Raw genomic sequence first — 26,181 nt, forward strand, 5'->3', positions numbered from 1 at the left:
CTGAGAGCCACATTTTCAGTGGTCTAACGTTTTGTTCGTCTAAGGGGCAAAGTAAAGAAGCTGATGGGAAGACATTCCAAAGGACAGCGCCGATCACACCAAGCAGGAACTCGAAGCCCTTGTCTGCAAGCATGGGGGCGATTTCACGCAGGCACAGCTGTCAGACAACTCGGCAAGAGTCATTTCGAGTGATGACAAAAGTCAGTCAACCTCGCTTCAGCTGCTGACAGGCTCAGGCCCCCGAGTGAAAGCGCAAATTCGGAAAGGAAACAGCATTGTCAAACCTCAGTGGATTTTCGAGTCAATCAAGCGGGGCAGGCCTCTTCCACTTGTTAAGGAGTAGGGGGCAAAGGGCACCTTGATCATTGACACTGCTTCAGATTGCTGGTCGTTGCATCGGAGGTGGACAAGGATACTCGCTACTACAACAAGAGCCTGGAAGAGCTGGACGAAATGACTTTGATTCGCGACCGCACAGGATTAAATCACGCGGACGATCAAGACCAAGCGGACTCGCAGGCAGCCCAGAGTTCCCAACTATCGGAAACGGCTGCAGGATCCGAGCTTGATTCGGCTTCCAGCCGCAAGCGGCGTGTCTTGGATCCTGAGCTGCTGGAGTGGGGACTTGGTGCCTCTCAGACGACCGCACAGATCCCCCAGAAGGGCGATGAGGACCGCTCCGACAGTGAAGGCGAGGAAACCGTTGACGAGAACGCCCATGATGAGTCTGTCGACGAAGACGAGGCGGCTGCCTCTGAAGGGGAGGCACCCCGGGCTCCAGAGGAAAGTGTCAAGTCTCCCACCCTCCCAAGCACCCAAGAGAAAGCTCTCTTTCCACTTCTCGAGCAAGGCAAAGTGCCACTTGATGTGAGTCCGCGTCGGCTGTGCGGAAGGTGCAGGCTGACGCTCTGCAGTATCAGCCCATGGGCGAGACGCTTGATGCGGATGCCTACGATGACGACCTGGTAGGTCCCTTTCATCCAACGTGGCACCTAACCGGTCAGATCTTCTCCCACCTCGTCTTCTACATGGACACTGCAGACAACGCTGCTGCCAACGGACTCAAGTCATCCACGCCGTCGTCTGCCGCCGTCAATCGGTGAGTTGGGGCGGCATCTCGTGCTAAACACATCCCAGCCTCTCCCACGCCGAAACACTCTTGAAGGAGAATGGTGGCCGCATTGTGACCGACATCCTCGACCCCAAGCTCACCCACATCATCATGGACGATGATGATTCTGGGCGGTATGTGGAGCTCGTCCGCAAGACCTCCCGCCCCAAGCATAAGCATATCGTCCTCCCGTCCTGGGTTACCGAAAGTGTGGATGAGGAGACGCTCATGAACGAAGACGGTGAGGAGGTGGAGGCCGGCTGTGAACTAAACCATCTGCAGGCCACAAACCGAGTTAGACAGCAACTACAGCATTGGTTGGCTACGGCGGGTCAGAAGAGACAACGGGTTTATGCGATTGGCAGGGTTGTATTGCATTCTGTGATGTATGGGTGGAGGTATCTGATAGACAACACGGCAAGTAGTGGCAAAGTCATGAGGGAGTCGTCACGGCATGGATGTATGCCGGATGGAAGAATGGGTGGGAGTATACTGTTGCTACAACGAGATCAGACCTAGGTCCAGCGTAGGGCGATATGAACAGGGGGAACAGGCGACACAGTCATGAGACGTTGAGACCAGAGGGAGGTGTGACGCGAAGAACTTGTCCGTGGCTTCAAGCCACAGTCATCTTGCGCCGCTTTGCGATGGGGGAGTCGCCACAGTCACTCAGCGAGTAGTGGGTCGGGCTGGTTGGAGGGACATTGGGAGAGCGAGGAGTGCGTGTAGGGGACTCGGCCGCGTTCATGCGATCGAGAACACCACTGATCTCCCACAGTGGTGTCGAGAGGTGGGCGGATGCCGATGGCGGGGGACGAGCAGGGCTACCGTACGTGAGCGGCGTCTTGTGGATCATGCCGGGAGTGCGCAAACCGCCAAGCCTGGGAGTGCGATCCGCAGCAGCGGAAGATCTCGTGACAGGGGTCTTGGGTGGGCCGCGCTCGACGGCGTGAGGAACAAGCGAGTGCACGATGCTATCGTCATCTCGGGCGAGATGATGGTCCGACTTGAGAACCGAAGGCTTCAAGTCAAATGCCGCATCCAATTTGGCGGGGGACGTAGGTGTCGTCTGGGCCAAATCGTCGTGCGTCCATGCCTGCTGAAGGGCACTCGGGTGGTGGTGCGAGCTCCTGGTGATTGTTGGTGGCATCGGCGACGACGTTGGCGATGATGACGTCTGAACAAGCGCAGGCGTCTTCAGGGCGCTGGAACCGAAGTGCCCCGAGCCAGAGACTGACGATGACATGTGGCTCGTCCGGGATGTTGCGCGCGAGGGAGTGATGAACATGTCGGCATCGTCGTGGAGGAACGAGTTTGTCGCCGACTGTTGCTCGTCGATGGGCGAGAGGGGTTCTGGGCGGGCGAGCCTTACCCGTTTCGGCCCACTCGTAAAGACATTCTCCTCATCGTCATCCCGTAGGCCCTTCTTGTCTCCATAGTCGAGTGGTGGCCGCATAGCCTCGGTGCCGAAACGAGGTGGTGGTGGCATACCGCTGCCGAGGGGGCCCATTTTGGGCTTCGGCTCTCCAAATTGCAGAGGAGGCAGCGGACGATCGCTTTCCGATGTCTCCATAGGCACAAAGTCGCCGTCGTCCTCGAAGTCGAATGACCTCTCGTGCATGCTTGGTGGTCGAGGGGGTGACGATGGCGGGGGCGGGGGCATCATCCGAGGCGGGGGTGGGAGGGGGTGATGGTGTGGAGGGGGAGGAGGGTGTGGAACAACCATCGGTGGGGGATGGGAAGGCGCATGGTAGGGGCCAGGGTGGTGGTCTGCCAACATGAACGGGGGTGGTCGGGACAGCTCGGGTGTCTTGAGGCCGTCGTCTTTGGCCACCAGCTTTGCTCTTCCCTTCTTGCCCTTCTTCGGGACGTATTCACGTCCTTCTGCCTCTGCCTTTTCACGGGCACGCTGCTCCAGTTGCCGCTCGTGGCGAGTCTGGCGGCAGACGGCGTGGTGAGGATGTGAGGACGGGAAGTTCTTGATAAACTTGTCCTCGGATGGCCAGTGAACCTTCTCGTTCTCGTCAATGATCCAAATGCCACCCTTGCCCGGAGGGTGCTTCTCCGTCCTGGGAATAGTGACGAAGATCTTGTGGATCGATAGGTTGTGGCGGACAGAGTTGCGCCACTGGTCCACCGACTTGAAGTAGGGATATGCCGTCTCCACGTATCGATAGATGTGCTCGAGAGACAGACCCCCAGCCGCAGACCGCAGAATGGCCTGTCCGATAATGCAAGCGAAAGATTGTGACGGCCTATCCAGCGAGCGTGGCCCGGGGGGGATGCCTTCCACACCGGGGTCCTCGGCAACCTTGGCAAACTTGGCGCTCGTTCGGCCCACGGCGGTCGGCATAGGCTTTGGGGGTGCTGTTGGGCGCTGCGGTCGGGTCGAAATTGCTGTGGGCTTCTTTGGAGGCATCATCGACCGGCTGGAGCCTTCACCCTGGGACGATTCGAACACTGGCACGCGGCGCTTGGTCGGCGAGTCGTTCTCATCGTCACTCGTCTCAATCATCACGCTATGCCTGGAGGGCCGATCAACAGAGCTGTCGGCCTCGGTGCTGGACGAGGCTGAAGAAGACGACAGGATAGTAGGCTTGTAACTGTGGGTGTTGGTGGGCGTCGTATGTGAATCGTTCGAGTTCGGCGTAGCAAACGGTTGGGGCTGAGGGGGAGCCGGTCCTAGGGCACGGGCTGGCGAGATTCCTTGCATCATGTCGGGGTAAGGAGCCTAAGAGGTCAGCGGCGGCTCGAGCAACTCCTTGCTCACCTCATGAATGCCGTAGTCATAGCTGGGCATATGGTGGTGCCCAGCGGCACCAACGGGCGCGTCCATAACGAGACCTGGCCCGCCCATCGACGGTGTCGCCACCGGCCCGCCAAACACGTCGCCGCCCAACATGTGTGGGCTGTCCGAACGCGTCGTCTGTGCAGATGACGGGCGTTGTGTGTTGGGAACGAACTGGTGATAGCTAGGACGCTGCTGGTGATGAGGTACCCCACGAGGGTGATGCTGTCCTGGAGGGGGGACCATTGCCGGGTACTGGAGCAGCTCCGAGGTAGGGCCATGGCCCATCATGACAGGTGACTGTCCTGGTGGGAACCCCGAGCCTGGTCCGGGAGATACCAGGGGCACTCCAACATCAGGCGAAACCATCATAGCCGGCATGGCAGGATCGAACTGGTTTACCATGCCACCGGGGTGCATGGATGGCGAGCCGGAGCCGTCTTGAGTGTATCCCGATGGACCTGAAGGTCCATAGGCATGCGAATTCATGGAGGACGCGTCCATAAAGGAGGTTGGACGGTCGCTGGATGTGCGAGAGCAGTGTCGAACTTGCAGGCCTGTCACGGTCAGCAATCCATTGTTGCCCCGATTTCCGCGGACTTACAGACGCCCACACTCAGAGTGAGGAGAGTGAGGAGATCTGCGCCAGGTGGACGCGTGCTGTGGCCACTGCGCGTTGTGCTACGCGTTCAGAATGTGAAGGGGCGTTGAGCCGACTCACGTGTGTGTCGAGATCGACGCGTCAACCACTCTGCACTGTGCTTCCCACCTTGTGAACGGAGGGGGCTGTGGTAGGTGATTTCGCGGTCGGGTCCGGTGGGGGCGACACTTGGCGAGTCGGTCGCAGCCGAGGCCTCAAAAAAAGCTGCAGGCGGCGACGAGGAGTGGGCTCGCTTCGACGCGTCGAGTTGATGGTATCTTGGAGTAGGGCGGAAAGAGTTGCACAGCACAAGGGATGTGCAAGTGGTCGTGGGCAGGACGGGCCAAGAAATCAAAATGGTTGTGTCGGACGACGCGTCTCTTGGCGAGGTCGTTTGTCCAGTGGCAAGACGTGGTTGAGGGCTTGTTCGTGGGGACAAGCTTGTGAATTGCCGTACGAGGAGTGTGGAGAATGCGGAGGGGAGTGTGTGGTGTAGTGAGGATTGAGGAAGGTGACTGGGTGGTGAATGACAATGCAGTGCGGTGGGATGGGAGTGTGTTCAAAGGTCAATGATGTCGAGAAGGGAGGGGGAATGATGGATGCAAAGGCAGTCGGGCAGGCAGGCAGGCAGGACGAGGGGCGTTGCGGGGTGGGGGGAGGGGGGCGGCGGCAAGAACAGACTTGACGTAGGGCTGGTTGGGTGGGTGAGTGAGTGGTTGCTGGGTGCTGGCTCGTCTGGTTGCTCGGGGGTACACGGCGCGCGTGTGCACGTAGGGACGACGGGGCGGGCACGAGACAGGGGCAGAGACGAGGATGGGAACAAGGATAGACGCGTCCATTTTTTCCTCTTTGGGAGAAATCACTCAGGGTTATTGTTTCCTTGACTCACAGTGGGCCCGTGCATGCAACGAGCCACAGGGCGCAGGGGCGTAGGCCCCAGGACACAGGGCGCAGGGCGCCATAGGGGCGACGCGCGCAGAGTCAAAAAAAAAGAGGAGCAGGCAGTGCTAATGCCGAATGATCGACCTAGCGTGGCACTTTGGCTGGCGACAGCGCTCGCGACGCCAGGGTTTTCGCTTGTCCGTCACCAGGGTGCGTGAGGATGAGTGCCCGGCCGTCACGACACCCGCCGCCCCGCCCCGTCGCGCCGCAACGACGACGCTGGAGACAGCGGTCAATGTGCGTGCATTCTCAAGCTTCAGGCAGGCTGCTGCTGGGTGAAGCCCGTCACTCTTGCGCTCCGACCCCCTCGCCTCGCCTCGCAACCTAGGGTCTGTGCAAGGAACACACTACTACGCCAGGGTGACTGACAATCAACGCCTCAATTCGCTGGATTGGCCCATGCCCTACGATGAATCAATTACACTCGACGCGCGCGCTGCGCTGCTGAGCTCGCTCCACAACCTCGGCCTCCCAGCTCCACACGCCAGGCCCCAACGCGTCCCGTCGCCCACTTCGAAACGCGCCCTCATTGACGCGCGTCCGGGTACGCGACTTTGACACGACGACGACGACGAGGGGGACAACGGGCCGTGCCGAGAACGCGCGTGCTGCCCGTTCACATCCTGGTTCCTTTTCATGGCCAGACCCAGGAGGCGCGTGCAGGTCGCAACAGCTCGGCTCGCTTTGCTCGGCCGGGGAGTAGGGGTTGATGCATCCCGGTTACCACTTGGTGCAAGTCGCCGCGAGCCAACGATCTCCGCATCCAGTAAACCAAGACCGTTTGAAACAAGCATCACTATGACATGCCACAACCGACATAGCTAATCCATAATGTAGTGCAGTCTGGAATACCCTACCTCGTAATGTAACCAAGTGCAGGGAGGTCGCCGCATAATAGCCAAAGAGGTGGAGGTTGGTTCCAGCTTTTCGCGCGTATGACGTTTTTCCTCCTCCGAGTAAACAACAATCTTCGCTCTCTCCATCTCCAAAAGCGCACCGTCATGTGCGGCCTCACCCTCACAATATCCACGCTGGCGCATGCCTCACAGCCAAGCAACGCGGCTCTTGTTCGCTCACTACATGCTGCCAATAGTGCGCGGGGCCCAAACAGTCAAGGGCTGTACACACGCCGCGTGCAAACGCCCGCAGGCCAGATCTTGGTGTCCCTCTCCGCCAGTGTGCTCGGCCTTCGCGGAGAGGGAGTGACAGCCCAGCCTCTTGTGGGCAAGCGAGGCGTTCTGGGATGGAACGGTCAAGTGTTCAGCGGCCTTGATGTTGCCCCGAATGAGAACGACACACGAGTAATCTTTGACAAGCTCGAAGCGGGCGAGTCACCCTCAGACGTGTTGCAAGCTATTGAAGGCCCGTGCGTGTGTTCCACTGAATGCTCTTCTTGACCCAGCTGCTGACACTTGCTTAGCTTCGCTTTCATATACCTCAGCGTCAGTTGTTGACTCGGTCTGCCAGCAGTGTAACTGACGGCCGCCCCCGTGCAGTTCGAGACCGACACCATTCACTTCGCCCTCGATCCACTATCACGCCGTTCGCTACTCCTCCATGTTCCTCAGCCGGCATCCTCATGCCAGACCTTTATCCTCAGTTCATCCCGCAGCGCCGAGGCCCGCCGTCAAGGGGTGCCTATGAGGGCTCTCAACGGTGGAGAGGCAGGTGTCGTGCACCTCTCCGAGCTGTCGCTCGGCCACGGCGACGTAAGCTAGACCAAGCGTTGCTGTGCGTGCTGACAGATGTCACAGAGTATTGATTTTGAGCAAGCTGTTCGACTGATTTCGCCCTCGGTACGTGTTAGCCATGGCAGAGTGTATGTTGCTCACCACCAACAGAACCGCGTGGCAACTGTCAACACTGTAGCTGCCCCAGAAGTGAACCTGGGGGCGGAGCCCGCCTTGGCTGAGTGTGATGCCTTCATCGAGAATCTACTGGCCAGTGTCCGTCGACGTGTGGAGAACATCCCTGCGCCCGTACCAGGGTAAGTGGAGCTGTTAGCACAAGCGCCACTCAACTGACTCGCGACAGGACTGCACGAGTAGCGCTTCTGTTCTCTGGCGGAGTCGATTGCACCCTGTTGGCCGCTCTGGTTCATCAGTGAGACAAACTTCAGCGAGAATAACTGACCTCTCCTTAGATGCATTCCAGTCGGAGAACCGATTGAGCTCGTCAACGTGGCCTTCGAGGAGCCTCGGAAAGAGAACCAGCGATCCGGCCGGCAGCAGCCCCCAAGCGTAGCCACTTACAATGTCCCTGACCGTGTCTCTGGCCGAGACGCCGTCTTGGAGCTGCAATCCGCCTGCCCAGGACGAGACTTTCAGTTTGTCGAGGTCAACGTCACGGTCGAGGTGGGTGCTGCTACTGCAACACCATGGCCCGCTAGCTGACTTGCATCCCAGGAAAGCCGCAACTTCAGGCAATCAATCGTCGATGTCATGTACCCCAGCAACACCGGTAAGGAGTCACGACGGAGACGCCGAGGCACTAGAGCTGACAATCATGCGGCAGAGATGGACATCGTGAGCACTGATCTTGCAGCCACCATCCTAACACAGTGCAGTCGTTGGCCTACCCGTTGTACTTTGCATCCAGGGGCCAAGGCATCATTAAGCACCCCGATGGCACCGAAACGCCACACGTCGTTACCGCAAAGGTGTACATTTCTGGCCTGGGTGCGGACGAGTAAGTACCGGCAACATTCTCCTTCTTACACCATCCAGACAGCTCGGCGGCTATTCGCGCCACCGCCGAGCTTTCGAACGTGCAAGTTGGATTGGCCTTCAAGACGAGGTGAGGCTCACGAGCAACGAGAGTCGGCCACTGACAGCTTAGGTGCAAATGGATCTGGACCGAATCCCGCTTCGCAACCTCTCCCGAGACGATCGAGTCATCTCGTCCCATGCGAGAGACGCGCGCTACCCGTACCTCGACCTTGGATTTATCAACTACGTCTCATCTCTGCCAATCTGGCAAAAGTGCAACTTCAGCCTCGGACCGGGGCACGGCGACAAACTCCTTATTCGATTGGCGGCCGAACGATGTGGTCTTCATCTCACGAGCCACCGTGTAAAGCGAGCCATGCAGTTTGGCACAAAGAGCGCAAAGCTGCAAGAGTCGCGACCAAGGGGCTTCAATGCCGGCGCCCAAGTCATCCAGGACATCGCATAGTTATAGAGGGCTAGAGTGCCATTCATTGATATCATGTAATGTATGTACAGTATTGCGGCCATGTGAAATGATGCGAAACGGTGAACGAAGGGCCATCGTGGCCAACTGACTACTCAGCCATGCCAAAGTCGAGCGGAGCAAGGTTTCGACCAAATCGCGCAGAGATGGTGTGAGATGCTTGAGGCGAGATGTTGTAGTCAAACGTTGTCTCGGGTCGCTTAAACTCGGATGCTTGTTTCAGGGAGTCGCTGTCAACCGTCGCAGCGTTTGGCAGTGACATCGAAGGATTGCTAGGGGAGGGCCAAGCGGCCCGACGAGGAGGTGGATTGAAAGGGGAGACGGGACTGCCTTGGTTGCCGCTGGCCAGGGGACTTGAAATCAGAGGAGGTGGAGCGTTCTGTGTCTTCTCAGAGCCCTTGACCGGCGCTTTTGGAACTTTCGGCGCCCTCGCGATGGGCTCGAGAGGAGCAATCCCGGTGCTGGGTGGCGCTTGTTTGCCCGTTTTGGCGAGCGTGCGTTGTTGCTTGTCACTCTGAGGAAAGACTGCTAGAGCTTTCAGGCCTGTTTGCTTCTTGGGAGTTGATTTCGCCTTTCGGGCCTTTGGCGCCTTGGGAGACACGGCAGCCTTCTTGCTCTTTGGTGCTTTCTCGGGGGCTGTTTTCTTGGGGGCTGTTTTCTTGGGAGCTGTTTTCTTGGGGGCCGCACGGATGGTCTTCTGAGGAGGGGTCTCGGGCTCCGGTGCCGCAACAGGGGGAGACAGAAGGGATTCGTTTAATCCACCACTGCTTTGGAAACATTTCGTTTCGGCTGGGTAGGAATGATGGACAAGCGAAATGCTTTCGTGCGTCTCGTGAGAGGAGCCCGGCAGCCGGCGGTGAAGTGGCGCCACTGTCCCGCTCTCCTCCACCTGCGCAACAAATCAGAGATGAGCCATTTGGTGAGAAATGGTATGAACTTGCACTCACCAGGTGCTCCCAGTCCATAGTCCTCTCCCCGTGTCTGCCGACAATCAACTTCGTGATGGCCGCTATAAATGTTGGACTGAAACCTTTCGCCGAAGAACGAATAGTGAGAGTTTCCGGATCCTTTCCAAGTTGTCAGCTTGAGGCTCATCAATACTAGAGCATAACAGACCCAAAGCACAGCCCGATTCTTCGCGGCAGCCAGCTGAATAATTTTGCTTTGCTTGTGTAAGGCGACCTCCTTCGAACCAGCACTCTCAGATGCCTCAGGTTCGCCAGGAAGGTAGCGTGCTGCTGATGACACGAGAAGTGAGATGCTGCAGCTTTCAGCCCCGACAGTTCTCATGAGCTCCGGAATGGTCCCATACTTACTTGTGATGAGCTGTGGGTACATGCTTTGAGGAGAAGGACACGGGAACTTCGTTCATGTCGTGGGTTGCGATGAAGAGACCTCCTTCCGTCACCGATTGAAACTGGTCGGGGGAATAACTGGAGCATCAGTCTCAACTGAGCCAGTTGCTCACTTTGCGGGAGTGTTGTCTGTATATTGGACTCGGATATCGATGTATCGCTGGCCTGACGTAGGTGGTGAGATTCGTTCTTCTTCAAAGGTCGGACTCACGAGGGAGGGCTTCCAGCCCGATAAGCGTTTGGTTAAGGGAGTCCACGAATCCCTAGAGAGCTGTCAATGAGCGTATCATGAGTAGGACGCACGATCAGAGTCTTGGTTATCTCGGACTTGGTTCTCGGAAATGCCAGAGAACTCGATGTCCGCATCGAACCAGCTGAAGACTGGGACATGGTAACACCTGGTATGCCAGTCTCGGGGCAGTATGAGAAGTCGAACGTGTAGGCTTCGACGATGCTGTAAGGAGAATGTGAGTCACGGAACATCTTGTAACAAACTTGTCACGGTCATTGGGATCCTGTCAGACATGTCAACGTCTTCTCTCGTAGATATCTGATCCGGACTCACCAGGAGAATCACCAAACTGAGTTTCTTCAGATACTGCTTCTCAATCGCCTCGTCAAGCCCGCCAACGGTCTTCTTCCGTCTCGTCGGGTTGGAGCCATTGGGCTCCTTTTGTTGAACGACCTCCTTTCCTAACAGGAGGTAAATGAGGTCATCGGCCTGTTGACTGTCGAGTTCATTAGCCTCAACACCAAGCGTTTCTGCAATGCCATACCATACACCGGTTTTGACCAGCGTCACGGGTAGTTCGATCTCAGTTCTGCCATCGTGTTCAGATGCAACTTTCAAGCTCTTCTTGTGGTCGAAGGCTTGATCGGGTAGGAGCTTCCTGGAACATAGTAGTCAGTTTATTGTCCGGGAAGGCAAGGCGGCAGGGGATACCTGTGGAAGCAGAGAGCGCCAATTGTGAACCTGACAGTACTTAATGCTACTTTTACGCTGAGGCGGCGCATGTAGGCAGTCTCGGTACCTTGACTTTGCGTGAGAGTTTCATGGGCTTGGGTCTGGGGCTTGAATGCCGGCTGTGAAGTCAGTGGGTGACGGGGTGGTCCCCAGGGGCTCTCGGTGTTGTGGATGGTGTCAGCGAACCAACCTTCATCTTCATCGCGACCGCCATCGTGAATATTGCCCGACAGGCTGCACTTGAGGATAAGGGGAGTGAATGAAGTGAGTGGCAAAGTAAGTGGACTAACGAGGAAGATAAGGAGGGCGATGTGAAGGAGTGAAGAGAAAGAGAGGATGAGGAAGAGAGGGAAAAGTTGAGGGAAGGCAGATGGAGGAAGACACCATCCAACAATCGCCACCGTGTGCACGGATCGCTTGTCAAAGACGAGGGAAGGTGGTCCATTTTCGCCTTCCCTCCCAAGTCTAATGTCAACGGCATGACTGATGCTGGGGAGTGGTTCCCGTGTCGTTCAACTGTCTAAGAGGTGATCCATACTGCTTGACAACCACCCACTTCAAAACAACACAGGGTTACAAGCTTTAAACAAACAATGCTGGCGGTCTACACAACTGAATCGTTTCTAAATGTCTCTCCAGCGAACTGTTATGGTTAGTTGTACGCTCAAGCAACTGGCCTCTCGACTTACCGCCTCCTTCGCCTCGTCACAATGGCTGCCCCCGGATTCGCCGTCAATCTGATGACAGATGAAGAGAGCATCCGCCCTTGTTGTGTCAGTGATCGTTTGGAAGACAGCAGAAACCCAGCGACTTACGCATCTCCCAACACTGCAGCCCCCGCTCGAATAGCCAGGAAGGGCACTCCACCACACAGGATGGCAGCCACGGGGGCGTAGCCCGGGTTACCCAGAGAATGCGCCATGTAAAGATAGCCTGCTGTCGCGGTGAATAGTCCCGTAGCCGTCGAGCACAGCGTCAACAGGAGCTTGATCAACGTATCTGGTGGGTTAAAACCATACTCTCGGGATTGAAGCTCACAGTCAAGGAGTTTTCCGGCGTTCTTCCGGCTAGCCAGCCCAACCGCGCGGCGTGCGCTTGGCCAGAAGGCATCACCAGTAATGCCAACATAGACGAGAGCATAGCCATTGAGTTGGTCAAGGACACTGGCCGTGACGTTGAAGAATGGCGTGAGGCGAGACAAGAACGAGAGCGCTGTCGGTAGCACCTTGGAGCGAGGTGAAGTGATGCGCTTAAGCTCGGCTGCCGCCCGGCCGACAAGCCTGACGGTAGCGACAATGAGGGAGCCGAGACAGACACTTCCCAGAGATGTACCTGTGGCCCGATGAACTGCAGCCGTGGTGACTTCCAAGGGATCGAGCCCATTTTGACTGCGAGTCAGACCCAGATGTGGAGATGTGGAGACAAACTCACCGATGGAAGTACCACTCGCCGATAACCGCGGCTACGGCCACACGTCCTACCCCTCGAATGACACCCCACGACCAAACCCAGATGACAGTGACCACAAAGATGAGCCAGCCAGCGTAAGGTCGGATTTGGAAGACGTAGGTGTTCTCTCGGCTGTAACAGTCAGCACGCACTCCTAAAGTTTAAGCATGGGAGCACGCACGGGTGACGCCAGTAACCGATCATGGCGAGGCGGACGAGCAAGGTGAGAAAGGGAATCGAGGTGACGGCAAACACCGCAAGGAGGAGCGGGGTTAGGAGCAACAAAGGTGGGTGCGTGAGGAGGAGATGGGTTGATAGCTGCGCGTTAGCTTCTCAGAAACGGTGGCCCGCTCACCTCGACCACAGTCACAGTCCGTTCCAGCTTTCGGCGGCGCACCCAAAGCAGTCGCGCAAACCAGCCGGCGAGCAGCCAAAGGACAACTGCTCCAAGCTGCAAGCCTCTCGTGCCCCACCATCGGCCTGGCTGATCGGCATCTCCAACAGATTCGAAGCTCGCGCCCAAGGCCCACCAGCCGCACACGAAAAGTGCAAACGGCACACTTATCGATGTCGCCAAAAGGACTGGACGGACCGTCTTCTTCAATAGGAAGAGGAAGACGGGAGGCAGGATGAGTGACGGAATGACGAGCAACAGCAGGATCGGAAGAAGGGGAATGACTGAAGGGGCCCTCCTGTGATTTGGCGATTCTGATGGTGGCTGCTCTCGTGTCAGTGAACAGCACGGCACACTGTGTGCAGACGAGGAGGCTTACATCTGTAGATCCCCAAACAAACATCAGCCCAATGACGATAGCCAGGAGGCTGGTAAGCCAGAGTGCCAAGAACCCCGAATCTTTGACAGTCAGTGACCCCTCCACTGATCGCGCCTACCTTTGTATTTCCTCAAACCCTCACGCTCCCAGTGGCCAAAACGGCCATGATAGACCTGGAGGCGCACAGGAACCTTGGTCGTCATCTGGGTGATCTCATCGGGACCCAGGAGAGGTTCTTCGAGGGTCGAACCCTGCCCGCCTTGGAAGGGATCGTCTGCGACGTGAGGCTTGCGACGCGGCTGTCCCATTACCGCCATCCCGCCGTTGTCACTATCGTCGGATTCCGTCCCTTTGTCGCTCTCGGTTGCTTCGCTGGACGAGGAGGATGGGAACACGCTCTGGTAGGCGAGCCAGCCCTTCTTGTTTCTCGACTTTCGTGTATCGTGCCGAGGGCCAACCAGGGACTGTCGAACGGCAGCTACTTGGTCAAGGTCCACTTCCAGCTCGCCCTCGCTATCCGAGGACGGACCATACGGGTCTGGCACGGGGCGATGCGAGAATGTGCGCGGTTGCCCCTCGCTGGGTCGCGCGTCCGGCTCGGACCGATCGAACAAGAGGCCGATGCCAGTTGCCTGGCTATCAGCCATGTCTCCGATCGAGGGGATTCCATCGATGCCGGGGCCTGGGAAAGGAGGTGTCGGAGGCGGCGACACAGAGCGCGAGGACCCCGCTAGCCGTGGCTGAGATCGAGATGCGCTCGGCGAGGGCAAGAACGGGTCATCATGGGCGGGTGATCCAGGTGAGGACGCGCGGAAGATCTCCCATCACAAGTCAGCAAACACGATCATTGGGCAAGAGTGTACACCTCACCTGACTGCCAGACAGCGGTTGCTGTTGACTGAGGCGGCTGTTTGAGAGGAATTTGCTGGCGTACGCCGAGAACGAAGCCGGTGTTGTTGACTCGGCCATGTTTGGTGGGCAGCGGACTCGCGAGGCGTGTCCTAGCTGTTGGGTCGCGTGTTGGGGTTGCTGCTTGCCAATGCTTGTTGGTGCTCCAAGGGCTGTATATCACAAAATCGATGGGCTGCTTGGAACGGCGACGCGCGAAGGTGCGATGGTTGGGTGTGGGTATTGAGAGAGGGACGAGGATGTGTGACGTTGATAGCGGTCAGAGTGTCAACTTGTCGAGTGATAGACCTGGGTGGCGCGACTGCCGCGCACCGCACCAAGCATCACACACACACACACAAAGCACCTACGCAACCAGCCTGGCAGACAGTGCCCACTGCCAATCACCTGCATACGTAAACAACAAGACTGGGTGGCGGCCGCGGCGCTGGGTGGGTGGGTGGCGACCCACTCGGCCACAATGACGACAACCTCCTTCCAGATGACCGCCGGAATCAAAATGAAGCACTAATTACCGGGCGCGCCTATGATCAACTCGAATTTACCACGCCTAATGCATCAGAGCAAATGGCTACCAATGCCGGCGGCAAGGCCTTTGTCAATGAGGTCGATGACCCTAGGCACCCCTGACGAGCTCGAGCTCCCAAAGCCCGCCGAGGTCACAGACCACCTTGTTGGTGCGAGGTAAAGCATAAGCTTGCTCTACTTTGTGACTGGGAGGCAGCGGTGGTGTACAGATGCCAGCAATCTGATCCCTTGCTGATAGCTAACAACATTTTTGCACAATTGGGCGCCTCCTCACCTCATCAGCTGGTGCGGTGCTCGAGACTAGAGAGGCCAAGTCGAGATTGGACTAGTAGCGGATACGTAGCTCCGGTCATGACTTTGGCGGGGCGGCCGGGTCGCCGGTCCGGATCGAGTGCGTGTTGTGAATGGCTGTCGATGGCGGATGTAGGCGGACCGTAGTGTCCGATCCAGTTAGTCGGTGGGTGCAAATGCACTGACAGTGGCCCGGGCGGGCGGGGCGCGACGCGCCGGCGCCGTGCTGTATGTAAAGGGGGGCGACGGCCGCAGCGAGCGTGGGCGGCGGCAGTGGCGGCAGTAGCGGCTTGACGGATATGACGGAGGCCCCTGACCACGTCCCCCCTCCCCTCTCGTGCCCCCGCGGCCGGCGGCCCGCCCGTCCTTGTCTGGCTGGCTGGACCTTTGCCCCAACGTCATATCCCTCTGTAAGCGTTCCTTTCAGGCAAGCCAGCAGCAGGCATCCTCCTAGCCAGCCAGCCAGTCGCCCTCGCATTCCCACCTCCCCCACCCCCAACCATCCCATCTTTCCTTCTCACCAACAATACTTGGTTCATCATCACCCCTTCTCTCAACTTGACCCTCGTATCAACTTATCAGAATGGCTACCGGCAAGCTCGCGTCTGGTATGTTGACAACCAGGCCGCCCCCCCTCGCTCTGGGTAACCTTTGCTGACAACCAAAGACTACCAGGCTTGGAAGAAGCTCCAGGCTCTCTACCAGTCCAAGCACTCTAGCTACGTCCTCAAGGACCTGTTCGCTGCCGACCCGGAGCGCTTCTCCAAGTACTCGGTCGAGTTCAAGACGAGCGCCCCCGCCGTCGACATTCTCCTCGACTACTCGAAGAACCTCATCGACAGCGAGGTCCTGGCTGGCCTCTTCGAGCTCGCTCGCGAGGCCGATGTCGAGCAGTTCCGCGATGACATGTTTGCTGGCAAGCACATCAACACGTCGGAGGACCGTGCCGTGCTTCACATTGCCCTCCGCAACCCCCCAGTGTCCCAGGGCGGCTGGGACATCAAGGAGGAGGGTGCGACCGACGGCGTCCAGGAGGTTCTTGCCCACATGAAGGAGTTCTCTGAGCAGATTCGCTCCGGCTCGTGGAAGGGCTACACTGGCAAGGCTATCAAGACGATTGTTAACATCGGCATTGGTGGCTCCGACCTCGGCCCCGTCATGGTTACCGAGGCTCTCAAGCACTACAGCCAGCGTGACCTCCAGCTTCACTTCGTCTCCAACATTGACGGCACCGACCTTGCCGAGGTCCTGCACCTGTGCGACCCCGAGACCACTCTCTTCATCGTTGCCAGCAAGACGTTCACCACCCAGGAGACCATCACCAACGCCGAGAGCGCCAAGGAGTGGTTCCTCGCCTCTGCTAAGGACGTGCGTGGTCCTTGCGTTGTGCCAGACATACCCTTGCTAACATTGTCACAGAAGGCCCATGTCGCCAAGCACTTTGTTGCCCTGTCCACCAACACCGAGGGTGTCACTGCGTTCGGTATCTCCGAGGCCAACATGTTCCAGTTCTGGGACTGGGTTGGCGGCCGCTACTCCTTCTGGTCGGCCATCGGCCTGTCGATTGCCATCAGCATCGGCTTTGACAACTTCCAGGAGGTCCTGAAGGGTGCCCACGAGATGGACAAGCACTTCAAGTCGACCAAGCTCGAGGAGAACCTCCCCGTCATCCTCGCTCTTGTCGGTATCTGGTACAACGACTTCTACGGTGCGTTCAATGTCTGGCTTGCGGGGCGCAGGCGCTGATGAGTCTCCAGGCGCCCAGACCCAGGCCCTTCTCCCCTACGACCAGTACCTCCACAAGTTCGCCGACTACTTCCAGCAGGGCGACATGGAGTCGAACGGCAAGACTGTCACCAAGGATGGCAGCCGTGTCAACTACGAGACTGGGGTAAGTTGCTTGCCACTGCAGCGTTCCAGATGCTGATACCGCTCCAGCCCATCATCTGGGGACAGAGTGGAACCAACGGCCAGCACGCCTTTTATCAGCTTATCCACCAGGGCACCAAGCTCATCCCATGGTTCGTTCCTACCTCCACCGCATTAAAATACTAATGGCAGTGACTTCTTGGCGCCCGCTGAAACGCTCAACCCTATTGCCGGCGGCAAGCACCACGAGATTCTGCTCTCCAACTTCTTTGCCCAGCCCGAGTCAGTACACCCGTCGGCTGTTCTAGGAGAATGCGCTGACACGTTGTCCAGGGCTCTCGCGTTTGGCAAGACCGAGGAGCAGGTTGTCCAGGAGCTTGGCCCCAAGCAGTCGCAGAACGCCGCCTTGGTCAAGTCGAAGATCTTTGAGGGCAACAAGCCCACCAACTCGATCTTCTTCCAGAAGCTCACCCCCGGTACCCTCGGTGCCCTGGTTGCTCTCTACGAGCACAAGATCCACGTCCAGGGTGCGATCTGGGGTATCAACTCTTACGACCAGATGGGCGTCGAGCTTGGCAAGGTAAGCATTCGTGCTGGCCTTTGTGGAGCATTTTCTAACCCTTGACCACAGGTCCTCGCCAAGGCGATCCTCAAGCAGCTCCCTAACCCCAAGGATGTCACTGGCCACGACAGCTCGGTAAGTCCGACTTTCACTTTTGCGAAGAGTATAAAGCTGACTCGCACTTCAGACCACTGGCCTCATCCACTGGTACCAGGCGCACCGCAACAAGTAGGTGCGGATAGAGTTGGTCACTGGGAACGTGACGTACCAACGACGAACGACGAAAACAAAACGATTAGTTCAGTAGAACCTACTACATATGAGAAAGCCCTTTGATGCAGCAGTCAGGTGTACGTAGGTAGAGAAGGGGAGGGGAAAGAGAAGAGTTGGAGAGCGGGGTTGGATAGGAATCCGCATGCCGTGACCGCGGGCTGCGATGGTGCTCTTGTCGTGATCCGGGTTGACGGATTATGGGGATGTGATGGGGTTGGTCAATGAGTACCTTTGTCGGCTGCTAGCCGCTGGGTGCGTCGGATTTACCCGATCGCCAGCCAGGCGCTGACGGATTACTTCCGCTACTTATCCGTCATGTTACTCTTGGGCCTTCGCCAAAAGTCGCAGCCTCGAATCACAGCCGACGTTAACGTCGGGTGAGCCACTCAACTCAATCTCATTCCCAGAGGGAGAGACCACCTAAAGAACCAAGCAACCCCTCGCAAGGTTCCCTCTTCTACGTCGCTCGACTTGTCATTTCCTCTCGTGTCGACACTTTCATTCACAATGTCGGTCGCCCGCACCATTCTTAGGGCTCTCCCTCGGCACGCCGCGCGCCGAGCTTCGCTCGCCTCGCCATCGTCTGCCTTGCTTCACCGCGCACCGACTCTGGCCGCCACCAACGTTCGCCATGGCTCCTCCATCCCTCCTCGAACCGAATCGTTCACAAAGGTCACCAAGGACCATGTTGCCCATCTGCGTTCGCTCCTCAGCTCCGAGACCTCGCTCCTCTCCACCCTGGACGGATCAGCAAGCGTTGAGGAGCTCGTTAGCTACAATGACGACTGGATGAACAAGTACCACGGCAAGAGCCAGGTCGTTGTCCGTCCCAAGACGACGGAAGAGGTCTCCAAGGTCATGAAGTACTGTTACGACGAGGGCATCGCCATTGTTCCCCAGGGTGGTAACACTGGTCTTGTCGGTGAGTCTGCCGTTGTCAGAAGGATGCGCCGCTGAACGCGTTCCAGGTGGTGGTGTGCCAGTTCACGACGAGGTCATTATTCAGCTCGGAAACCTTAACAAGATCCGCTCGTTTGACCCAGTGTCTGGTGTCTTGGTGGCGGACGGCGGCGTTGTCCTCGAAGTTGCCGACAACTACCTGGCCGAGAAGGGCTTCATCTTCCCTCTCGACCTTGGCGCGAAGGGCTCTTGCCAGATTGGTGGTAACGTTGCCACGAACGCCGGTGGCCTCCGACTGCTCCGCTACGGCAGTCTCCACGGCACGGTTCTCGGCCTTGAGGTTGTCCTGCCCGACGGAACCGTCTACAACCACCTCAGCAAGCTGAGGAAAGACAACACTGGTACGTTATTCAATCGCACACACGGACTGACTTGGAAGGTTTCGATCTCAAGCAGCTCTTCATCGGCTCGGAAGGCAGCCTGGGTATCATCACCGCCATCTCCATTCTCTGCCCTCGCCGCCCCAAGGCCATGAACGTCGCCGTCTTTTCCGTTCCGTCGTACGAGGCCGTCCAGAAGGTCTTCGCCGAGGCCAAGGACCACCTGGGCGAGATTCTGTCTGCTTTCGAGTTCTGGGACAAGCAGGCGTACTCGGTGGTTCGCAAGCACCAGGAGGAGCATCTTGGAGGGGAGCGCAAGGTCTTTGAGACTGAAGGAGACTTCTACTGCCTCATCGAAACTGGCGGCAGCAATGCCGAGCACGACGAGGAGGTGAGTTGCCTTTGTCCTCACACATTGCTGATCGTTAGAAATTGGGCGGCCTCTTGGAGCACCTCATCACGTCCGAGATTGTCCTGGACGGCGTTCTGGCGCAGGACACTACCCAGTTCAGCTCCCTTTGGTCTCTTCGCGAGGGCATCCCCGAGGCATGCGGAAAGGCCGGACCAGTTTACAAGTACGACCTCTCGATCCCGGTCGGTGAGATGTACGAGGTTGTCGAGACGGTGCGCGCTCGCCTGAGGGAGCGTGGTCTCCTGGTTGGCGACGGCCAGCCCGAGGGGCCTATCAAGGCGATGGTCGGCTACGGCCACATGGGTGACGGTACGTCGATTCAAGCTCACGCGCTCCCGCTAACCATACAGGCAACGTGCACATCAACATTGTCGCCAACAAGTACGCTGAGGAGATTGAGAGCGCCATCGAGCCTTACGTCTACGAGGTTGTCGGTGAGCAGTGCCCCCTTGCGGTAAAGTGTAGCAGCAACTGACAGTGTTCAGCCGCGAAGAGTGGTTCTATCTCTGCTGAACATGGCCTCGGTGAGTGCTTTCAGACTCTCTTGATTTGTCTCAACTAACGATCCCCCCAACAGGCGTCATGAAGGCACCACACATTCACTACTCGCAGTCGGATGTGGGCATTGGAATCATGCACCAGATCAAGAAGCTCTTCGACCCCAAGGGCCTTCTGAACCCGTACAAGTACATTGTCTAGAGAGTGATGAGCATTTGAGTACCTGGCAGCTGTCGTCCATCAAAGATTGTGTCGACATATCTCTCTGATTGCTCGCACTTGTGACCGGTCTGAACGCCAACTCAGGGCACGTACTAGGCAATACATAGCAACATGCTCAACTGCTGTCTACAGAACATTAAGGACCGGAGGATGGGAAGTAGTAGGGAAGATTGTCAGATCCAGGCATCAGCCAAGAGAAGTCGCCGAAAGTTCCTTGAGGAAGGTCACTGTTGAAGATGGACAGTGGCACGTTTCCGAGGTTGATCGCGGCGGCTGCCAGCGTATCATCCTCGGCCACTTGGCCATCCACAACAGTCTCCGGGGGGCGGCCATTCTCGTTGCTGCGCTTCGCAGTCGAGGAGCTGTGCTGGATGTGGATACCGGTTTGATGAGCGATGGGTCGATACCAGGCATATCGCTTTCCGGGGTGGGAGGTGTCTTTGTTAGAAGACAGAGGGTAGCACACCTGGCATACCCGTATCGTCTCGTCGAGAACCTCAGCGGCACCCAGAGCGACCGGGAAGAGGGCGACAAAGTTGCGCAAGGCGACGGATGTGGCATGGAGGATCCGAGTCGCCTCCTCGGCATGAGCGTGATGATTCTGGGCACGCGCTGACAGCACGCAGGCGAGAAGGAGGCGTCCCGCAAACAGTAAACGGTAGGCTACCACTGGACACGGTTCAGCGCTGGTCAATGATACAACTCACGGATGTCGCAAGACCGCAAGTGATGGGTGAAGCCCAGTTGCACCACAAGCCCAACCATGTCTCTAGCGGCGTCCACGACGGCAGCTCGATGACTCTCGAGTACATTTGTGTCCGGCTTCGAGCAGCTGGTTTCCACTTGAAGTGCCCGAGCAGCCACGAGCAATTGGACCATTTGGTAGATCGAGGCAACTTGCTCAGACGCCACAGAGTACTCTGGTAGATGGGAGCGGTCCTTGGCCAATGGTAGAGAGACGGCGGGTGGGGCAGAACTGGTCCAAGTCAGCAACGCTCGCTCTCACGCGCCTGCCTCACCTTCTCCACTTCCGCAAGGCGGCCATAGTGATATCCAGCCTTGAGGTGTCATCGAGCGCCGGCCGCGACTGGCGAGCGAGGTCCGTCAGGAAACTGGAGTTCTCCACAATGGGACGATCGACTGATGCACGCAGCGCAAACTCGAGAACGCCTGAAAGCTGGATCAATTGGCGGAAGTTGGCCACATATTCCTTGTCTTTCTCGATCGGCCACTCGGGGCTGTGCCAGTGCTCGTAGTGGAACGGCTCGGGGAGGCGAACATCCATGTCCCAGAGACCGTTCAAGAACGGCCGTCCACAGAATGCAGCAATCTGCTTGTCCCACGTGTATATTGCCCACGCAACCCGCTACGAGCTGTCAGCGCCACCGGCCGTCTCGAGTTCACACCTCCCATTACTTACTGATCGAACTTCTCTGACTACTGGGTTGCCCCAGATCTCCGCAGACACATGCCGATGAAGTCCTCCATCCAACGTTCTCGAGAGAGCGTCGGCGAACAATCCCTGAGCGACAGGATGGGGAACATTATCCACGCAGTGGAACATTGACGCAAAGAAACGGCCTTTGATCGCGTAGATGACGTGGTCGCTGTTCACCGCGTGTTCAATGAGGCGGTTGAACAGTTCATAGTATCGGACGCCAGCGGTAGCCGGATTCTCTGAGAACGAGTCAGCTCTGAATGCACGTTGATCACCACTCATCTTACCTGGATCGGTGAACACTCGGGGGTCGGAGCTGTATCTGGAGGCCAACATACACATCGAGACCACCAAAGCTGAGAAGGAGTGCTCTCGTAGCTGCTGTAGGTCTTCGAAAAACGTTGGTATGTGCATGATCGGCCACACCGGGTGGATCGTCGAGAAAAAGATGCCCAGCAGATCGTTCAGCAAATCTGCAGGGACTTGGAGGAAGTCAGCTCTGCGATGGATCCTGATCAACGCACTGATATCTTGAATACTCGAAAGCAACTCGTCTCCTGCGGACGAATGGGCGATATCGCGTCCGGGAAAGTACTCATCGGCTTCCGGTTGGCCATTGCCATCAGAATTTCGAACCGATGCAGTGTCGCCGTCGCTCAAGAGGTCCTGCAACCACTGCCAGTCCAGGTCAGGCATCCCCGCCTGCTTTTGCTCTCCGGCTGTGTCACTGGCCAGGCGCCTCGTTGCCTCACTAAACCGTCAGTCTCCCACCAGCTCGCGGTCTTACAGTAGAGGCAAGCCGGACGACGATCCAGCATGATGGGGAATGCCATGGGAGGAGAGGAAGAAGTGCGTCGAGTTGCCACGGGTAGCTGGGGTCATCAGTCTCCCAGTCCGAAAGGTGGAGCGGCGACGTACAGCTCCGTTTCTTTCCCGAAGGGTCGTCGCCCGAGCTCGATGATAATCTACGCTTATTCACAGATGGTCCGGCCTCGGTAGGTGAAGACTCTACGTCTGTTGCTGCACCTCTGGATTCGCCAGTCAGCAAGGTAATGTGATAGTCCGATGAGAAGTCCAACTGCCACTGACATTTGCTCCGCACTTGAGAGGAGCGACCGGCCTTGGCTTCCAGAAGACGAGAAGGAGCAGGTCGCTTTGGCAGCAACACATTTAGAGCATGGGTTTTCGTTGCCGCACTGTGGCCGTAGTCAGCGTCAATCCAGCGGAACAGAGCGGCCTGCCGATTGATACCTTGATTTTTCTTGATCTACACGCCCTGTCAGTGGGATCAACGCAGCGTCAAGCTTACCGGCATCGGTCACATGCTCGTAGGAAGCGAACGCGACCCGGATCCTGGGGAGCCGCAGCACCTGGCGGCATTATCGTCAGGCTGCCCAACTTATCAGTAGGTTGAATGACAACAAGAGTGGAGTTCGGTTTGGCTGTGACGACACTGTGCCCCGCACACCCGGAAGCAAATCAACTCGAAATCAATCCACTCGGACATAACCGAGGCAAGAAAGTGCCGTCGGTTCGGCAACCTCCCGGCCGTCCGTCTCAACTTGATTGAACCAAACAACAGTGCTTCCAGAGATGCAAAAGACTGTAGCAAACTCCTGCAGACGTGTATTGAAAGCTGGGCGTGCGTGTCGGCCGGCCTTCCAATCAATGTACACAAGAAAGCCTCAGCACCTCCGGTCAGTGGGTAGGTGACACAACCATGAGCCCTAAGTGCCCACCCGATCAACTTGTCCGTCAGATTGGTTGAAGGCTCTCGATCGACGAGCTTGCCACCCCGCCTGCTTCATCGAGAACGACATGGCAGCTCGCTACTGGTCGGGCAGTGTGGCAGGTTGCTGCCCCAGCCACACAAGGAAGCTGTGATTGGTCCTCATGCTGAATGAAGTGTGGGTTCGTGGTTCTCTAGGTGGTGAGCGGTTCTCTCGGTGGCTCGTGAATCACCCACAGGCTTGGGGAGGCCGAACGATTTGAGAACACCCTTGGACGCAACATTGCAGCCGTCTGGGCGAACGCCAGTTTGCGTAGAGTCAGCCTAAGTACCACCACATCTGATCCACAAAGGTTGCTGTGCTGCCACACTGGTCGACGCAGCTGTTGTTGGTTGGACGAAACGTCGATCTCCCACCGTCGTGGCGGCGTGCAGCATGTCTTGTCTGTCTTGTCACCACCGGCGTCAAGCAACAACAGGTTGACCAAAGGCTTGAAGCGCATGCGCGCGGCATATTGAGCGCTGTGTGTGGGCATGTTCGCCCTGCAGATCAACGAGGTACTTGAGAGCCAGATTGTGTTCGCAGCAGGGTGCCGTTCTCAAGCTTGGGTGCGGTCGCGCCCCAGGACTGGTGCTGCGCTCGGCATTGCAGCAGTAGTCGCCAGGCTGCATTCCTTGGTCTCCTCGTCGGCAACGTAGACTCGTGCGAGCGCCCCACAGGTTCTGTGTAGACAGAATGCTTCAAGCTCTAGCTGGTAGTCAATCACTCAATCAATGCGGTTGCATCACGAGATCAGGGAATGAACCATCCCAGCCTCTTCTAGGTGGAGTGGCAGGTGCTTGCTGCACCACTTTATGGATGGTAGGGCTGAAAGAACTCGACGCCATTCAGCTTCCTTGGTTTTTGGTTGGGACTGACTAGTTGTTAACGCCAAATAGATGGGGTAGTGGCAGATGATGCCTCCAATTTCATACAGATTGCAATAGAAGGATGGATACTGGCGATCCATTATGCGGTGGATATCGGTCCATGTGTGCGTCATGGATTGCGGGCGCAGTTGCCCCCACCACTGTAGAAAAAACTGACACTCAATTGGCCAACTACTCGAGCCACCTGCCGAATGGTACTTCCTGCAACCGGGGTTGTTAGGTTACACGTATCGTAGGTGTCTCTTGATGTGTCAGAGAGCTCTCGCTACCACCCAGCTCGTGGTCATTCATTAGCCTCTGTCAAGAAGGCCACTGGCTGTGCCGGTCGGGGGCAGGGCCCAGCCCAACCATAGGCTATCGAGGCTACTGTGACGCATGCGGTGGCCACAGGGTCAATTGTCTGCACATGCCATGGAGGAGGTGGGCGTGTGCCGATGATCACTCACTGGCTTTACTATGTGGTGCATTCTTAATGGAATGCAGTCATTTCACGAATTTCACCAAGCATGCTGATCAGTTCGAATGCGTGATGCACATTGCGCGATGAGTGAGTGTCCCGATATTCAACGCTAGATTGGTGAGGCTACTTACCTTCCTGAGAACGACGATGAGCAGTGACAATGTTACAATTGTGCTTGAAACAGTGTCTAAGGTAGCTATCATTTCCGCAGCGAGGGCTGCAGAGCATCTATGAAGCTTTGTATCGGATCTCCAAGTTGCCGCTCAGAATCGCGCGCTCTGCATTCAAACCTGACAATTTTGATTAGTGCACATCTTTCATTAGACATTCCTAATGAAGTGGTTACAATTGTTGGTAAAAACCGCTCCTGATGGTCTATATAGCAAACCCCGAAGACACATGACCACTGCATCATAAAATGTTCTTTAAACACGGTTCTCTCGTGACAGTTACAGTAGATGCAGGTGTCCAGGACCTTCAATTCAATTCAAAAGAGATTACCCTCTTTGAGAACAGCCACTTTGTGATGGATAGACGCCAACTAAGCTTCCAAATGCGCGAAAAGTGGCTGCAACTGTGGTGTCCTTTGACCACCGACCGACCAACAGTCATAAGGACGTAAGTGCAGGCTATTTGGAAACATGGTCCGAATGAACCACTCAAAGGTGACAAGTCAAACACGCATTGGGCCGGTCAACATGACACAGATCAAAGCGTGTCCTTGGCTCACTCACTGCACTGCTCAAACCAATCAACAAGCATCACTGCGCCCCAGGTTGCTGCGCCCGTGGGAATGTGAGGGGAGAGAGTTGTGTGGGTGGCCTACCTCGTGGTCAGGCGCCAGTCTCACATATCAGATGTGACTCCATGTGCAGAGCTGCAGCTGTGGGGACAACAATGTTGAGTTAGCACCCCGATACCCATATTATCGGACTCATAGCGCCATCAAATGTTGGTAACCTGTGGTTTCCCATTTTTCTGATCGACGGTATCCGTGTCATAAAATGAGGGTACTCCGCTATTCAACGCCCCATTGGGGGAGCACTGCGTGCAATGCGTTGTGGCACCACCGTGCACTGGGACTCACTACATTTCGATACTCGGCACAGCAGGCCCATACCTCGTCTATGCCATGCACACCGGTACAAGTACAGTAGCTCTAGTGGGAATGGATGCCTCGGCCTCAGAGACAAGCTGTGGGGGGCCCAAGTTGTCGGTAGTATCCACACCATGGCTGCTGATCAGCATCCCATCCACTCGACCAGACAATGAACGATGCCGCAGGGGACCTCTCAACACATCCTAAACGCATTGATCATCTATGAGCGTAGAACTCGGACTAATGCATCTGTCCATCACAATGCGCGTGAGCACCTGGATTGAGAGGCCCAAGTGTCACTGATACTCTTTAACCAGACTTCTGATATGTAGTTTGGGCGATTTTGGGCTGTGTATTAGCGCTATGACCGTGCTTTTAGACGTCTTGCGGACAGACGGACACTGTCAACAATTGTCAGATTTTGATTAGGAATTCCTAATGAAAATCATGTCATAATGAGACTTTAC

The 26,181-nt window shown here is 56.9% G+C and overlaps 7 protein-coding genes across 7 annotated transcripts; 4 read left to right on the forward strand and 3 right to left on the reverse strand.

Annotated features, from left to right (window-relative positions):
- Positions 1-453: 453 nt before the first annotated feature.
- LIG4_2 (DNA ligase (ATP)) lies at positions 454-1,410 on the forward strand (the record flags this gene model as incomplete). The annotated part of the gene is made up of 5 exons (XM_069349656.1): positions 454-867; positions 915-965; positions 1,005-1,099; positions 1,138-1,352; positions 1,394-1,410. The coding sequence occupies 5 exons, from the start codon at positions 454-456 to the stop codon at positions 1,408-1,410; spliced, it is 792 nt and encodes a 263-aa protein (XP_069213200.1).
- A 317-nt stretch (positions 1,411-1,727) lies between these two features.
- Positions 1,728-3,968, reverse strand: HCM1_1 (Forkhead transcription factor; the record flags this gene model as incomplete). The annotated part of the gene is made up of 2 exons (XM_069349657.1): positions 1,728-3,842; positions 3,882-3,968. 2 exons carry the CDS (start codon positions 3,966-3,968, stop codon positions 1,728-1,730), a joined length of 2,202 nt encoding a protein of 733 aa, XP_069213201.1.
- Positions 3,969-6,482: 2,514 nt separating this feature from the next.
- On the forward strand, positions 6,483-8,655 carry Q8F55_001013 (uncharacterized protein; the record flags this gene model as incomplete). The annotated part of the gene is made up of 11 exons (XM_069349658.1): positions 6,483-6,847; positions 6,902-6,923; positions 7,068-7,190; positions 7,236-7,277; positions 7,323-7,468; positions 7,625-7,835; positions 7,887-7,941; positions 7,996-8,006; positions 8,048-8,169; positions 8,208-8,277; positions 8,320-8,655. The coding sequence occupies 11 exons, from the start codon at positions 6,483-6,485 to the stop codon at positions 8,653-8,655; spliced, it is 1,503 nt and encodes a 500-aa protein (XP_069213202.1).
- A 2,941-nt stretch (positions 8,656-11,596) lies between these two features.
- On the reverse strand, positions 11,597-14,183 carry Q8F55_001014 (uncharacterized protein; the record flags this gene model as incomplete). The annotated part of the gene is made up of 10 exons (XM_069349659.1): positions 11,597-11,635; positions 11,682-11,757; positions 11,808-11,991; positions 12,031-12,380; positions 12,424-12,573; positions 12,623-12,759; positions 13,034-13,159; positions 13,215-13,294; positions 13,333-14,032; positions 14,085-14,183. 10 exons carry the CDS (start codon positions 14,181-14,183, stop codon positions 11,597-11,599), a joined length of 1,941 nt encoding a protein of 646 aa, XP_069213203.1.
- A 1,342-nt stretch (positions 14,184-15,525) lies between these two features.
- Positions 15,526-17,605, forward strand: PGI1 (glucose-6-phosphate isomerase; the record flags this gene model as incomplete). The annotated part of the gene is made up of 9 exons (XM_069349660.1): positions 15,526-15,550; positions 15,610-16,310; positions 16,362-16,650; positions 16,700-16,833; positions 16,881-16,963; positions 17,004-17,093; positions 17,145-17,391; positions 17,443-17,508; positions 17,561-17,605. 9 exons carry the CDS (start codon positions 15,526-15,528, stop codon positions 17,603-17,605), a joined length of 1,680 nt encoding a protein of 559 aa, XP_069213204.1.
- Positions 17,606-18,153: 548 nt separating this feature from the next.
- Positions 18,154-20,037, forward strand: DLD2 (D-lactate ferricytochrome c oxidoreductase; the record flags this gene model as incomplete). Its single annotated transcript, XM_069349661.1, has 7 exons — positions 18,154-18,568; positions 18,615-18,947; positions 18,986-19,317; positions 19,356-19,647; positions 19,689-19,772; positions 19,824-19,862; positions 19,916-20,037. The coding sequence occupies 7 exons, from the start codon at positions 18,154-18,156 to the stop codon at positions 20,035-20,037; spliced, it is 1,617 nt and encodes a 538-aa protein (XP_069213205.1).
- A 684-nt stretch (positions 20,038-20,721) lies between these two features.
- Q8F55_001017 (uncharacterized protein) lies at positions 20,722-22,876 on the reverse strand (the record flags this gene model as incomplete). Its single annotated transcript, XM_069349662.1, has 11 exons — positions 20,722-20,727; positions 20,935-21,034; positions 21,078-21,424; positions 21,479-21,735; positions 21,784-21,978; positions 22,021-22,247; positions 22,284-22,368; positions 22,415-22,524; positions 22,586-22,692; positions 22,748-22,763; positions 22,806-22,876. 11 exons carry the CDS (start codon positions 22,874-22,876, stop codon positions 20,722-20,724), a joined length of 1,521 nt encoding a protein of 506 aa, XP_069213206.1.
- Positions 22,877-26,181: the final 3,305 nt, after the last annotated feature.

The sequence above is a fragment of the Vanrija albida genome (assembly GCF_041260175.1).
Source record: "Vanrija albida strain AlHP1 chromosome Unknown contig_1, whole genome shotgun sequence".
Lineage (NCBI taxonomy): Eukaryota > Fungi > Basidiomycota > Tremellomycetes > Trichosporonales > Trichosporonaceae > Vanrija > Vanrija albida.